Source organism: Camponotus vicinus, unplaced genomic scaffold, assembly GCF_025532165.1.
Source record: "Camponotus vicinus isolate PSW18456_S1 unplaced genomic scaffold, iyCamVici1.0 SCAF_6, whole genome shotgun sequence".
Classification (NCBI taxonomy): domain Eukaryota; kingdom Metazoa; phylum Arthropoda; class Insecta; order Hymenoptera; family Formicidae; genus Camponotus; species Camponotus vicinus.
Window position 1 is genome coordinate 12316935 of NW_028141978.1, and position 15368 is coordinate 12332302.

General features: G+C 37.6%; 2 protein-coding genes across 5 annotated transcripts; one reads left to right on the forward strand and one right to left on the reverse strand.

Moving 5' to 3' along the window:
* The first annotated feature begins 228 nt into the window (after positions 1-228).
* On the forward strand, positions 229-4716 carry LOC145972662 (guanine nucleotide-exchange factor SEC12). Of its 3 annotated transcripts, none has more exons than XM_083101429.1 (5): positions 229-460; positions 532-732; positions 948-1309; positions 1388-2082; positions 2176-4716. In XM_083101429.1, exons 2-5 carry the CDS (start codon positions 595-597, stop codon positions 2259-2261), a joined length of 1281 nt encoding a protein of 426 aa, XP_082957555.1. In that variant the 5' UTR covers positions 229-460; positions 532-594; the 3' UTR covers positions 2262-4716. The 3 variants fall into 3 exon arrangements, with proteins under 3 accessions (XP_082957555.1, XP_082957557.1, XP_082957554.1); XM_083101431.1 differs by having other exon boundaries at positions 229-399; XM_083101428.1 differs by having other exon boundaries at positions 229-732.
* Positions 4470-15132, reverse strand: Verm (LDLa and CE4_CDA_like_1 domain-containing protein vermiform). Of its 2 annotated transcripts, none has more exons than XM_083101427.1 (6): positions 15015-15132; positions 13988-14120; positions 12149-12261; positions 7983-8132; positions 5675-6597; positions 4470-5594 (listed from the first exon to the last, which is right to left on the reverse strand). In XM_083101427.1, the coding sequence occupies exons 1-6, from the start codon at positions 15064-15066 to the stop codon at positions 5361-5363; spliced, it is 1605 nt and encodes a 534-aa protein (XP_082957553.1). In that variant the 5' UTR covers positions 15067-15132; the 3' UTR covers positions 4470-5360. The 2 variants fall into 2 exon arrangements, with proteins under 2 accessions (XP_082957553.1, XP_082957552.1); XM_083101426.1 differs by lacking the exon at positions 12149-12261 and adding an exon at positions 12334-12464.
* Positions 15133-15368: the final 236 nt, after the last annotated feature.

A 15368-nucleotide genomic window follows, 5' to 3' on the forward strand; every position in this document is an offset into this window, starting at 1 on the left:
AAAACCAGAAATTGTGCACATTATATATTACCCTCTGAGTACATTCATGGACATTGGCTTTGTAGTTCATGTCCACGATTTCAATGTCCATAGAGGGAGTATCGCCTTTAGGGATCACCTAAAAGCCATGACATCTCTCAGTCTTCTCTCTGGTATATATCTTTCTTACGATTTCTCTCTCTCTTTCTTACAATAATCTTTCTTCTTCCTCTTTCTTTGTAAATTTCAGAGAACACAACTGTTTCATTTCTAGCAACGGAATTAGAATATCTAATGCGTCGGTACACATGTCAGGAATGCCTTATATAGTGGCGAGATCTGTTGTTGGGGAGCTCAATTACTCCGCCAGTTTAAAAGGACATACGTGTGCCTCGTACAAAATTCCCGTATTGTCACTTGGTGAGTGCACGCGAGCTGCGTGCCGTCGTGGCTCGTTATAGATCGTTCGTACGAGACGATGGTACGCGGACGTGAAACGTGTAGATGTGATCCCGGACGGTGCTGATTCTTCCCTCTCTCTCTGCTCTTCAGGTTTATCGTCCTCGGTGAGGACGAAACGTGCACTGCAACTGGACGACGAGAATCTGCAGCATCATGTCTTCTAGAAGGAGCAAAGGCGGTCTCCTGGCTAGGGTGAATTTTCCTCTCTATACCGTGCAAATGATAACCAACAGGCACATCCTGGTAGGAGGCGGAGGCGGTTCCTCCAAGACTGGAGTTGCTAATGGATTTGTGAGTTTAACGGATTGTTTTAGCAAGTTGCATCTAATTATTAAAATGATTGATTGATAACTTGGACCTAAACAGTTTGTTGTGTTATGTAATTTTTTAAATATTTATTATTACATTGAGAAGATTTTCTGATAACGATGTTATCAGAATCTTGATAAACATCAAATGATAAACATCAATGAAATTCATATTGATTGTGTATGCTTGCGTTTTAGGAAATTTTTGAATTATCGCACAATGGGACACATTTTGTCGCCGAAGAAGTAACTAGGCACGAAACAGGTCCCAGCGTCGTCATGAATTGTGCTTCGTATAGGAGTAAAAATAAGACATGGATTGTTGCTGGTCAGGAAAGTCACTGTCAATTGTATAATTCTAAGTTAATTTCGGAGAATGAAGAATTCATCAAAGGACCAACAGCACATAATCTTAGACACAGAAAAAATAGCGAAAAAGTTAAAGAATCTCAATTACAACAGGAGAAGATAGAAGAAATCAAAAACAACAATTTCAATGTCAAGAGCAAGAAATTGCAATTAGTCCTGGAACCTGCTGACAGCATACAGACAACTTTTGGGTAAAATACTTTTTTGCATTTATTAAATCAAAAAATATTACAAGAACTGATTTATAATGAGAATTCTTTTGCTTACAGGAATAGTGAACCTTTACAAAGAGTTGTTAGAGTGAGCCCTTGCGGAAGTATTATGGCTACAGGTGGCACAGATGGTAAAGTTAGATTATGGAAATTTCCACAACTGGAGAATCTGTACGATTTTGATGGACATGGGAACGAAATAGATGATATAGATTTCAATCCAATTGGCACTCTCTTAGTGAGCATTGCCAAAGATGGAAAGGCCTTTGTGTGGAACATAGAAAACAAAAAGAGCACAGAACTTAGTTGGAAGCCACCGGACGGCATAAAGTACATGTACAAAAGATGTCGATTCAGGGGATTAACAGAGGAAGTGAAGAATGATCTATTTATGCTTACTAATGCCATGACGCCGAAGAATCCTAGTTTCCTTCAGTTGTGGGACACTAATAGTGGTGTAATAACCAAGTCGGTTCCTTATAAGGAAACGTTATCAGCATTAGCTGTTTCTAGTGACGGTAAATTTGTGGCCGTCGGCACAATGACCTCGGGTAGCGTCGATATATTCGTGGCGTTCAGCTTGAGAAAAGCGCTCCATGTTCCTGGAGCGCACAGCATGTTTGTAACTGGTCTAGAATTTCTTCCAACGGACGACGAACTGAACGGTGTTGCGATCACCAGTAACACGGAGACTGCGGTCGTTAGTATCTCTGTAGACAACAGGATCTGTATACACAGCATACCATTCAGACGTAAGTATATATAGCAAGGAAATTGTCTTCTCTTGATATTATCTTTAGAAACAAGTTTATGAAAAGTAATAATCTTCTTCTTTCAAATGTCAGATACACTGCCATTTTGGTTCGTCATCATGCTAATAGTCTTGTGCATATGCGGCGCATTCATTTTCTGCAGTTATCTTGGTATATGACCTGAAATGCGCGACCGAGACGATAAAGCCAGATATCATATTCTTTTAATTATCATATTAGATCGATTATTGTTCGTGCGTACGAAAAATTGAAAATGAATAAGAGCTTAAAATTAAACGCACGATTTGTACGAGTATGTAAAATGGTGAGTGCTCAAAAATCTTACGTACATAAGCGAAATGTAGAAATAAAAGCAGATGTAAGTCAACACAATACGATATAATTAAGTGAAATTCTGAGTGCATTAAATTAAATGAAATTAAATAATAATTATAATTAAATAAATTATAATTAAATGAAATTCTGAGTAACTATGGATATGCGGGATATTAGAATAGGAATATTCTCGGATCGTTTAGCAATCAGAATTCACGTTTAATTACCGAACAATAGTTGTATTCGTTACTATACACAAGATAAATCTTCAGGAAATGCGATTTAGATATGAACGTGACGTCAGTCGAGGTGCTACTGTGATAAATAAACCATGTTAGAGTGCTTACAACAGATTAGAACCGCACTAATTAGCATATTGATGTACATATAGATTACATTTTATCACTTTTTAATTGCGCAAAGACAAGGATTTAATATGTATCACATCGCGATTGTCTCTCTTTCGTGTGCGTATATATTTAAATATAATTTCAATTATGTATATTTATCATGTATGTATATTTAATTTTATATATATACATATATATTATATATATATATATATATATATATATATATATATATATATATATATATATGTATGTATGTATGTATGTATGTATGTATGTATGTATGTATGTATGTATGTATGTATGTATATATACACGTATATATAATTCATAATGCATGCGCGTTTTTATCGTACTTGCCATGTGAATGACCAATCTCTATTTTTTCTTTTGTATCACGAACGGAGACATAATATGCATTTATGTATCACTAATTCTATATTCTTTCCTAGTTATATGTTATTGATTGTATTTTCTCTATAAAATACATGACAAATGTTAAAAAAAAGTATTTGTATCGTTTCATACAAATACTTGATACTAACACAAGACAGTCAAGGAATCTGTCGTGAAGGGGTCATACAAAAAAATCTATTATTAATATATTATATTATTTACTTTCTTAACAATAACTAAGTAAATTTGGTCGTCTTGTCATATTGCGTCAATCGCTGTTTGTATGCAGATTCAGTATATGTTTGGCACAATGATGAAGTAAAAAAAAAATGTATCTAGAAAAATCTATTTTTCATCTATTTTGTAAGTAATCCATCACTCGAATTTTTTAAAAATTTTTTTAAAGAGTTTGTAAGAATATTCAAATTTTTAGAATATTAAAATTCCCTATGAAATTTATTTATTTATTAAACAATCCAAGGTATATTAGGTGCTTTCCATTTACATCAAAACTCAGATAAATCTCACTTCTGTCCTTCTTCAACATTCATGTTAAAGAAAGACAGAAGTGAGATTTATCTGAGTTTTGATGTAAATGGAAAGCACCTATTATTATATGCAAAAAGAAAAATATAAAATGAAGAAAAAATATAAAATAAAAGAAAAATATAAAACAGCAGTAAATACTGTTGTTATTCAAAGAAAGCCTATAAAAGAAATTAGAGTATTATGAATTCAATGGAACAAATCTATCCGATGAAGTAAGTTATGGTAAATTTATGAAAGAACATTAGATATACGATAAAAAACCAAAAAATGAAGTTTTCATGTTATGAAGAATTGCTTTTTATATAAAAGATTTGTACTTGATAAATGTAGCAAAATTTTCATCTATACCATGGAATTGATGCATGATAAAAATTTGTTATATAATTTAAATATATATATATATATATAATTTATATAGTAATTGTGTGAAGAATTTTCATATTTACATAATCGAATTGATTATATGATAAAGGTTTTAAGAAGCAGTATTAAAAATCTCTTGTTAATTTTTTAATGATTACCTACTCTAGGTTATTAATGAATAGAATTATTAATCTCTTTATTATTGATCACGTGAAAAATTGAATTAGTACAACGAATATTTTATTTCATTGATTTTCGATTATGTTAATTATAATCTTCGATTAAATTAATCAACGTTTGATCTATATAAGACGAATGATATAAAATGTTAATTCAACGAATAAATAATTCGGGATAAGTGAGAAAGAGGAAGAAATAAAGTATAATAACCGATTGTTTTTTCTACGTACGAGTTTTATATTCGGAAATACTTTTAGATTACTAAATATTTTATATATAAATTTTCGCGCGTCGCTTAAATTCTAAGGAGTACATGTTCAAGGAGTGGCACGGGATGATAATGTATATTTATGCTTTATTTTTCGCTCTATTAACCACAAGAGTCCATTATCGTCACGCGTACATGCGCCTCTAGGAAACAATAGGACTTAATTCGGCAAGGGAGAGGAAGAGGAGGGAAGACAGAGCAGGAAGAATCCGTTATGATTATTTACAAGTGGGATGTCTCCATGGATCGTCTTGGCCTCGTCGTCGAACGTCGCGATCCTCGCGAGAGACACAAGCGAGCTCTCGTTTCGTGGGTGCGAAAAAAAGAAGAGGAGCACTTGTCCTGCTTTTTCCTCTTTCGCGAGTGTCATCGGCGATCGTGCCCAAGAAATCGACGCATCCTCGCGACCGCATCGCGACTTTTCTTTTCCTTCTTATTCAGCGCGATTCTAATTTACATAAATAATAATAATAATAGTCGAGACTATCGCGGACTTGGAGAAATCGGATGAGAACGCGTTTTCGAGAGCAGAATGCGCTTCGCTCTACTTTACGTATTTGTTTAACGACCCTATTTTCGGCCAAAGTAACGCTTTCTAATCACGATAAGACGATTCCGTGATCTCACTTCGAGAATCGTCGCGATTGTTCTTTGCTTCCGTATCTTCTTCCTAGAGTCACGCTTATTAATCATCTCGGCTAATCACCGGCGATCGGCGGCGCGCGATTTCGATGTCATCACGTTGACGTGATAACGATTGATCGACGATCGTCTCCGAGCGATCTATTTAAAGATCGGATCGCGTGACCGGCGTCGCTCGTTTCGCTGATGATGGATCACTTCCTTGCGGAAAAGCCGTCGCCGGTTGGGTCCAGCAACCACGGATAATTGTTGGGACATTCCATGCAAGTGAAAAGACGCAGGGTCTCGCCGGGCAACTCTCTGGTCGTCAGAGGACAGGCATTGGGCAGCGAGCAATAGGGTAGACCCTTCTCGTCGCAAGTTTCCTTCCAATCCTGGAAGTCTCTGAGACCGGACAGTTCAGTGGGCTGCTGCATCCACTTGATCACCTGGAGAGGAAAAGTAAAATATAGAAAAAAAAATCTGCTTTACACGGAGACATTAATAGAGAAGCGAATCGATTCCTCACCTGGACCATGGTGACGAAGTACACATCACTCCTGGCGATCATCTCCTCGATGAACTTGATTAACTCATCCTTATACTCCTTCTTGCTCTTTAACCAGGATGCGTGGAAGTGCAGACCGAGCGGTGCCCGATTGCTATTGAAGTGCCTGTTGAAGTTATGCCTGAGCAGTCGGGCAAACTGTTCGCCGCTCTGTATGTTGGAGCATGAGTCGACCATATGACAACCTGGCAGCGATTCGTCGAAGGTCGGATCATCTCTGCGGTCCAATTCGTTCATCACCATCTCCCAGACTGGATGCGACCTCGACGGACAGTTGCCACCGTTGCCGTTACACTTGTGAGGCATTCTGAAGTACAAGGTGTACGGCCAGATGGGTACACGTCCCAGGGACGCGGTGATGGACGCGTCGTAGACGAAGAACTGATCGGCCATCATCTCGAACTGTTTGTTACCGCCGACTCTGAGGTAAGGAGCGCGCATACCGATGATGGAGCCATCGGTGATGTTGGCGAAACGCTCGATGATCAGCCTGGCACCGGCCATCTCAGCCAACCAATCGTCGTACGTTCCCTGGCTCCAGTACTGCGGATCCTCCTTGTGCGTTAACGAGAATACGGCGATCTCATGGCCACGTCGATGGAGATCCTGCACGGCCGAATAATTGGTGTACTTGTGCGAGACGAAGAAGGTACCGCGGATCTGGCAGCCGTTCGGGTTCTGACGTTGCCCGTTGAAGATCTCCTCGTACAGATCGATGTTGTCGACGTTCACGGCGCCGTTGAACGTGATCGTGATCATTTGCGGCACTTGTTGAAGATCGATGTTACCGGGGATGCGAGTACCGTCAGCGGAACAGTAGCAATCGGGCAGGACGCATTGCGTGGGATCGCAATCGGGAGCGCGATTAGGATCGGTCTCCACGGCTATAATAGAGGTATGTTTAATAACGCGTTTTTCAATTCAAAATATTTAAAAAAATTAGTTTTATTTTTTATTTAAAATTCACTTTTCGTCGCCATTAAAGTGAGCGTGCGAAAAGCATTAATACAGGGTGATTCATTTTAATCTTAACAGGCAAATATTTTGAAAAATATGCGAGATACGAAAAAATGTTTCAGACAAAAGTTATATGGTTTTAAAGGAGACATAAGATGGTGTCATTAATTTGACCTTAAATAGTTACTTGAAGGACACGTGAGGGTCACCCTCAATTTTTTAAATGGTACCACCTACTTTTTATTACATATTCTTGCAGCTCATCTCGAGAGCTTTCCAAAACACTATAATTAAGTTAGTTTTTGTTAAGTACTTTCCGAGTTATGAGGCTTGAAATCGTTTCTTAATTTTACATAAATCGTAAAATATCTTATAAAATATTCATTTTTCGATTACCCCTCACCTTAATACTTTTATGTACAAAATAATGAGAGGAATCAATTGGTGTAAAGAAAACACATAGTTATTTTTAAGAAAAAATATGTAATTGTTAATTGCAAATTACATTTTTTTTTTCGAAACAACTATGTGTTTTCTTTACACCAATTAATTCCTCTCATTATTTTGTACATAAAAGTATTAAGGTGAGGTAATCGAAAAATGAATATTTTACAAGATATTTTACGGTTTATGTAAAATTAAGAAACGAATTCAAGCCTCATAACTTGGAAAGTACGTAATGAAAACTAACTTAATTATAGTGTTTTGGAAAGCTCTCGAGATGAGCTGCAAGAATATGTAATAAAAAGTAGGCGGTTCCATTTAAAAAATTGAGGGTGATCTTCACGTGACCTTCAAGTAACTATTTAAGGTCAAATTAATGACACCATCTTATGTCTCCTTTAAAACCATATAACTTTGTCTGAAACATTTTTTCGTATCTCGCATATTTTTCAAAATATTTGCCTGTTTAGATTAAAATGAATCACCCTGTATATCTGAAAAGTTCGTAGCAATTCTCGCATCAACAAATGGATTATGTCAAAGTTAATAAAAACGTATGACATGTACATTACTCGTACATGTATTCTGAAAAGTTTTCTAAAATATTTGTTGCATCTTTAATGAAAAAATATTGTCCGGATTGATCAAGCTTTACGAATTGTGCGCAATTTCAAAAATAAAGAAAAGTGAATTTTTAAGTTGAGTAAAGGTCATTGAGGGAACGATTTATATGTATATTAATGAATACAAATCTCTGTCTCTAAATTGTACAATAAATACATTGCCTTTCGGTGAAAATCGTTATAAATTGTAAATGAAGTCGATCCGTGTCACGATTGCATGTTACGAACGTAATTGCGATACTCACTGCAGGCATTCTCGTCGGACTCGTCCTTGCAATCGGGCGTGCCGTTACAGAAGAGATCCTTTTCGATACACTCGCCGTTACCACATGACAGTTTCCCCTCCGGACAAATGGGTTCATCGGTCTTAAGGATGGGCAAAACTTTACGCGGTTCTGTAGAAAGGCAATTGTCCGTTAGATCCCTCTCATTTGCAAATTAGCTACCGTTTGGGCTACTCGATATACTTGGGAATTCATCAGGATGACTAATAAAACATCCGGTACGATAAAGCGTCCATTACATTTTCAAATCAATGATCGTTAACGCTAATTAACGCTAATTAATTCAAATATCATTAAAATCGTCAAATTTCATTAAAGGAATTTCTTTATTAAGGATCGTTTTCTTGATCTTATTAATCGATGTCGTTAATTATACCAAGATAAATTTTGTAAGAGACATTCTTGCGGCCGGGTATCGATTAATAATGAGATTCTTATCGTTTTATCGGTGTTCACGCAAACAGCCAAGGGTGTGATTGAGGCAATCGAGATTTCGTAATAGACACTTTACGCCCAGTTTACTGCACGAGAGATTCTCATTGGCTGTATTGTATATAATTCAGGTGATTCAGCTACAGGTGCAATCAAGGCCCGAATGCCACTATCTCCCGTTTATTTACACGCAGCAGCGTAGGAACGTGTATTGCGTGGACATTTAAAGGGCATGTATTACAATAAATGCAAAATATGCATGTAACACTGTTAAGTTGGGGGATCGTGCTGAATTAATTCGTGCCACCCAATTCCCGCAGCCTACTTCAGCAAACAATGTGATACATCAAATCTCTACTATATATATATTTTTTTTCAATAGATATAGATAGTGACGGAATATATATACAGGTAATTCAAGAGGAGATCTCTCTCGAGCTCTCGCGTTTCTTTTCGCAAAAGAGAAAAGAAACGTTTCGACGAACGCGTTCCTACGCCACTGCTTTTACCCGTTTATCCTCCATCGGAATGGCTTTCGTCTCGTTTGTCGTCCCTTTCGTTTACTTTTGTATTTTTTCGGTCTTTTTTCTTTTTCTTTTTTTTTTTTACCCTTGTCTACATTTCGTCGGTCCGTCAACGTATAATAGCTTTCCGTTTAACTGTCCGCGAAGAATATATGTATATGTATGTCTCGTCCTCTGTGCAACTTCCCTCTATCGTAGAAAAACTATTTGTCTTTCGTCCGACGAGCGACTCGAAGATAAACTTTGACTCTGCTTTGTCGACTGGCAGCGATGCACGCAAGTCGTTATTCATGTATATGAGAACAGTGAGAAAGAAAAATAAAAAAGAGAGAGAGAGAGAGAGAGAGAGAATGATTAGAAAATGAGTTTTAAAAATGTGTTTGTGCGAGAGAAACGGAGAAGAGCGAGACTGTTGCAAGATGAAATTAATAGAATAAATAGAATGTGAAGCAGCATGAGTGGTACAAAAGGAGAATTAGCCATACGTATATCTACCGATGCGACTTTGAGAATCGATCAACGAAAATAATTCCATTTAGTTGCATCTCTTATCTTCGTCAAAAATTAAGCAGCTTTTTCCTTCGACAAAATTTGCAGAAATGCATTATATCTCATTTTTTTGAAATATACCAATATAATTTGCTTGATTCTTCGTGTAAATAATTTTTTGCGTAAGAATTTTGTTGTAATTAAATTTATATAATATTTGCATTTTATAAGAAAATACTTGAAAATAGAAAATTAATAAAAATAATAGAAATAAAATTTCAAGTGTTTTATTATATGTAAATATTAAATTTAATTATAACAGAATTATTAAAATTTGTAGATAGAATTATATTCATGAAGAAAAAAAGCAACAAATGCATATTAAGAAATATTTCAAAAATATATATAATACATTTCTGGAAATTTTGTTAAGGGAAAAAGATGCTCATTTTTAACAAGAAATACGATAGTCTGTATCCTATTTATATAAAATATCCTGTATATCTCAAGATTGTAATTTTTTATTATTTAAAAATCAATGACTCTCTTTGTACATATATATTTCATATTCTTAGTTTGATCGCTATCGCTTTTAATCCGAGAGAAAGCGTGCGACGTCCTACGTCCCGATCGCAACTGCGACAGATTGTGAAACGGAGGCGAAAGAATCTCGAAGCTATTTTTCGTCGTCCTTTATTCAGTCGTGAGACGAGGATCGGCGAAGAAGAGAGAAAAATCTGCCGTGAAGATTAAGCTGACTGCGCGCGTGCTTCGAGATTTCAGTAGTAAAAGCCAGCTGGCCGGACAGGAGTCTGGCCGAGTAGCGGGAAGCTCGTATAAGGAGGCCAGATCCGTCGAAGCGAAACCGATCTAGATGCGGAGAGAAAGATCGGCGAACGAATATGTGCAACCTCGTACCTGGAGCGAGCGACAGATGCAGGTGGGGGGAGGGGGGGAGCGAAATGGAAAAGGGAGAGTGCTAAATGTGTTAGAAAATCATTGCGTGCCAATGTTGAATCGTGACATTTGAGGCTTGCATCAACGGGCGGTAATGTAAAAGAGATCTTCCGATTGATTTCATCGGTTTGTTTATCGGGCGTTTAATTAATAGCAATTGGATGTCGGAATTAATTTGTCCAGCGCCCGTGAAGCCTGGATACACTATTCGATACGAGTATCGAATTGAAACGCAGCGATGCGTTAAATGGAATTATATTTTGCAACATCGGTGCAAAGATTATCGGGATTATCGTTGATGTAGAACGATTATCAAAGCGCGAATTACAGAATATGTTTGTGTAAAGGTCGCTTTATCGCGATAATCCCTTACAACGAAATGATTTAGTTAATGCGAAATCTGCTTATTCGGTGATTTCGAGCGCTGTCGTTCAAAACTAAGTACAAGCAAGTACTTCAAGCTGATAAACGAGATACGTTTGACACATATTCACGAGCGAGAAATATTTCGCTATCGTTTACCGCCTCTTGCGAGGGAATAGTGTCGTAACACTGGCACGCAATTCGATGTCAATGATTCAACGATAGGCCGATATTAAATAAATCTGATGAAAATCGGAATTGGATGAAACAACAAAAATACGACAAAAGAAATATTTTATTAAAATTATTTAAATTTATTTAAATCTGTTGTAAAATTTGTCATCGGTCAAAATTGCCTTTTATGACAAACAAGAGAAATTCTTCCATGAGAGACATTTTTAATCCGAAATTATTTATTATTAATAAAAAAAAAAATATATAAATATTTTCTTTATTATAATTTATTTTTACTAATTATAATTTTTTAAATAATTTTAAAGAATAATGATAGATACACTTTGGAAATCACGAATAAAAGAAGACTGCCGGTTCCTTCATCCAATTCCATTGGAAAGTGCAGCTTTGTTAATCGGTGATGCGTGAATATCCCGTGAGAAAAATAGAATGATAGATTTCGAGGATTCTCTCTCGAAACCGGATTAACTCGCGATGTTCTCGCGATCGTGGCGTCTCTGAAGCGTTCCCGTTTCATTTCCTCTCTCGTTTGAGACGACGAGACTCTGCTCGATCCCGCTCACACTTTCGCTGAAAATCGAAACCAGTCCCATCGACTCGTCTCGGAACGAAAGTGATCGAGCGGAGAATTGATCTCTCGAAAGTACCTGGATTCTCGGGTATTTTTGATCGTTAATGCAGCCATTAAAAGTTCAAGCTCCCTTTTCTACTCTCCATTTTAAATCCATTTCGCGTCGTATCTCGCCATGTTGCGTGTATTCTAGCTTAATGACCGCATGTCGCTGGAAAGTTACGTTCGATTCGCGAGATTCTTTTTCGATCCGCGAGACTCGTTTACGCAACGGGACGGTTGCGTAATATCTCGATTAAGAAAGAATTTCTTATTGATAATTGGGTAACTTTGAAAGAATTTCTTATTGATAATTGGCAACTTGTCGAGAGATTTATGTTTGATTGCGACGGAGACTCTCGAAGAGTTAAAAAAAAAATTTCATTTCCAACGAGAGGTTTTCAGAGACGCAGGGGATCGCTACGCATCGCGGTCGGGGATTGCAAAAGGTGCGCGAAGAAGATGATTTCTCATGCGTTAGTTCTAAATGATACACGGATGGTGCGTGCTACGTTGCGAGTCTACTTAGTCAAGGAATCGGCGATGCACAGCCTTACTCTCGAGCTTGTCACAGTTGGTGACTTTGCCCTTCCAGTCGCAGGTCTGTTTGTCCACGTCAAAGGCCAATCCGCTGGGGCACGTGATTTGCTTCAGGCCGGACCTTGTACACCTGGCGGAACCGGGACAGAAAACAGAGGGTGCTTGCGTGAGTCTAACTCTGGGAAAAAGACGTGTCGCTTACTCTCGAGCTGGTCGCAGTTCTTCACGTTCGTCTTCCAGTCGCAAGTCTGCCGCTCGATGTCGAAGGCGAGACCCGTGGGGCATCGTACCGTCGCCAGTCTTGTTACCCCGATCTCGCTGGCCTTGTCGCACCTAGGATCATTCTCACATTCGCACAAGCCTTTTTCGCATTCGCGCAAAGCGGATCGTTCGAATCCGCTCTTTACGAAATAACACAAGCGTGGAATACAACGAGGAAGAGAAACGATGCGTTTAAAATACGCAAAGTCTAAGTGCAACATAGTTATAAAAGTTATTATATAAGTTATAAACCAAACACAAACTACTGTTGTGTGTTACATAATATAAGTGAGCGATGTTTCCCCATTGTATTCTATTAATATGATTTTAACTTGTGATATAATTTTATATACAGGGTGTCCCGAAACTAACACTTGATATTTTAAAGGCAGATTCTCTGGCCAATTTAAAAACGATTTTTCCTCAGCGAAAATGTCGCGGCACTAATAGTTTTCGAGTTATAAACGATTGAAAATAAAGGGTTTTTCGCAAACTAAGGTTTATGGGAATAAAATATTAATAAAATCACATTCTTTAGTTAATTTTAGGTAGAGTTTACTTTAATAGAATTTTCATTTAAGGCTTAGTTAGAAAGATACATGATGACAAAAATTGGGAATATGCAAAAAATAATGATCTCCCTCGACATTTTCGCTGAGGAAAAATCGTTTTTAAATTGGCCAGAGAATCTGCCCTTAAAATATCAAGCGTTAGTTTCGGGACACCCTGTATATTCAAGCGAGTTAAAGTTGAATGTAAATGAAAAAATAATGATGATGCTATAATTATGCAACAAAAACAAGCTCTTCGTGGCAATTAAAAGAAATATCAAATGCCAGGAGAAATCTTTAAACTGGTCTCGGTTCTTGCGTCTACCGGATCACCTTGAGTCCTGGAAAATCCTAGGATCACATCCTGATTCAATAGGTGAAACAGTTGATGCTATTTTTAATAATCAATAGCTTATCGTCAACTTCATTCTCGGGTTATTATGCCTGTCCTGTCAAAACTGGATGTCCTTGAGACTTACATTCTCTGCATAAGGAGTTCTCGCGAAAACTTAATACGTGCTTCTTGCGTTTCGTGTAGAGGAGGGAGCATTTATAGAATTTTAATGATTTTAATAAATTTTCTAAAACATCAAAGTAACAGCGGGTAAACGGGATTAAATTAATGTGAAGTTAAAATTGGTGCGCCAGCCGGAGAAAGTTTATTCATTGAACGAGCAAGTCTAATTACTTGCCGGCGACCTGTAGAATTAGTAGAACAAGTCGTGGTGTGCAGGCGGAACCGAGTCAACGCTGAGTGAGCGAGTTTTTTCACTGGAAAATCGATTCACACTTAACACGATTCCGTTCACCCGCAGTTTTTACTGTGGATTAAACGTTCCATTATATAAAGCAAGATATATTGCGATAATACAAAGCAGACAAGTAGCCAAGATGTCGAAAAGCAATGCCGAAAAAATTTCCCTCACTTTCTGTGCGCAAAATAATAGAAAAAAATATTATGTAAAGTGATTTCGTGTTCGAAGGATGTCCAAGTGGCTCGATCCGATCCTGCATTCGCGGGTAGAATAACGAGATACGACTTACCTCACGACATCGCGACAGTCTCCTTCAACGTTCAAGCGAAAGTACTCGTCACCCGGCCTGTCCTGACAAAGTTCCTCGGCGTTTGCGTCATTCCCGTCGCCGCCTTCTTCATCTTGTGCCTTGACCTGTGTCGCTGCGTCACAAAAAAATAATTTATTAAGTAAATTCATATCGTTTTCGGATCAAAATTCGATTTCATCTTCTTGTCACAGTTATTTTATTTAATAACTATTATAACAGATGTTACATACACAAGATGCAGTTAGACGACTCGATAATAAAAGTATATTTTTTGATGAAAAATTTTAATTGTCTTGGTCTTTAAATTGCTGAGATTTTTTGGAATATCTCTTTCGAATATTTCCGATAGACAATGATGTAACGTACGCAATCTCAGAAATTGGGAGCGGTCGGCGTGATCAAAGGTACATTTCAATCGAATGTGACATTTCGCGCCGGGACAAAGCAGAGGTGAATTCGATTAATCGTTGAAAATGTCACGATCGGTTCACGACATCCAGCTCGCGGTTTGCGATCGGCGATCGAAGAAGGGGTCGATGAACTCCGGTAGAAGTAGAAAGTCTTGGAAATGTCAGGGCAACGGGGGGGAAAGCGACAGTGGTTCTCCAAAGTAAATTCTATCTCTCTCTCTTCCACTTCGCAAATATTGTCGATTTCGAAAAAATTCTTCTTCATCTTCATTTACAATTTTAATTTCTTTTCTTTAATTTATTTCAAGATGTTCTCCTCGATAAAATGTTTAATCACTTTTGCATAATGTAATAATTTTCTTAATAATCTCTCACAGTTTGGAAACTAATTTCTTACAGTTTCAGCGATGCGTCAGAGCTTGCTCCATCAATTTTGACATACTCGACGCGGATTAAGTAAGATTCGAAAATTAAATTTTAATGTGATCGAAAGAGAGAGACTATAAATGATGTAATTTTAATAAAAGCGAGAAAATCGCGACGCGAGAAATTTTCGCGGAAATTATTTAAATATTAATTACAGAAATTGTACATACCAGCAAGTAGACACAGGGATCCTAGCAAAAATATCAACTTCGGCGACATCATCGTCGTCGTCGTCGTCGTCGTCGTCGTTGTCAGGACAGAGAACGTCTGAACAAGCCGCGCCCTCTCCACCCCTCTATATGTGCACCACCACTCCTGCCCACTTCATCAGGGAAAACTTTCACCTTCTGGTTCGTGCTGCCATCTTTTTCAGGTGGGCATCAGGTAAATGGCAGGAGCGAAATGCGTGCTGTTCTTTACTGAGAAGATGTATGCGACGAGCAGCGGGAGTCCAGCTTCCCTCTCTTCCCCATGATTGGAAATTAAATTTACAATTAGTATTATTTAACTATAAAAATGATTAC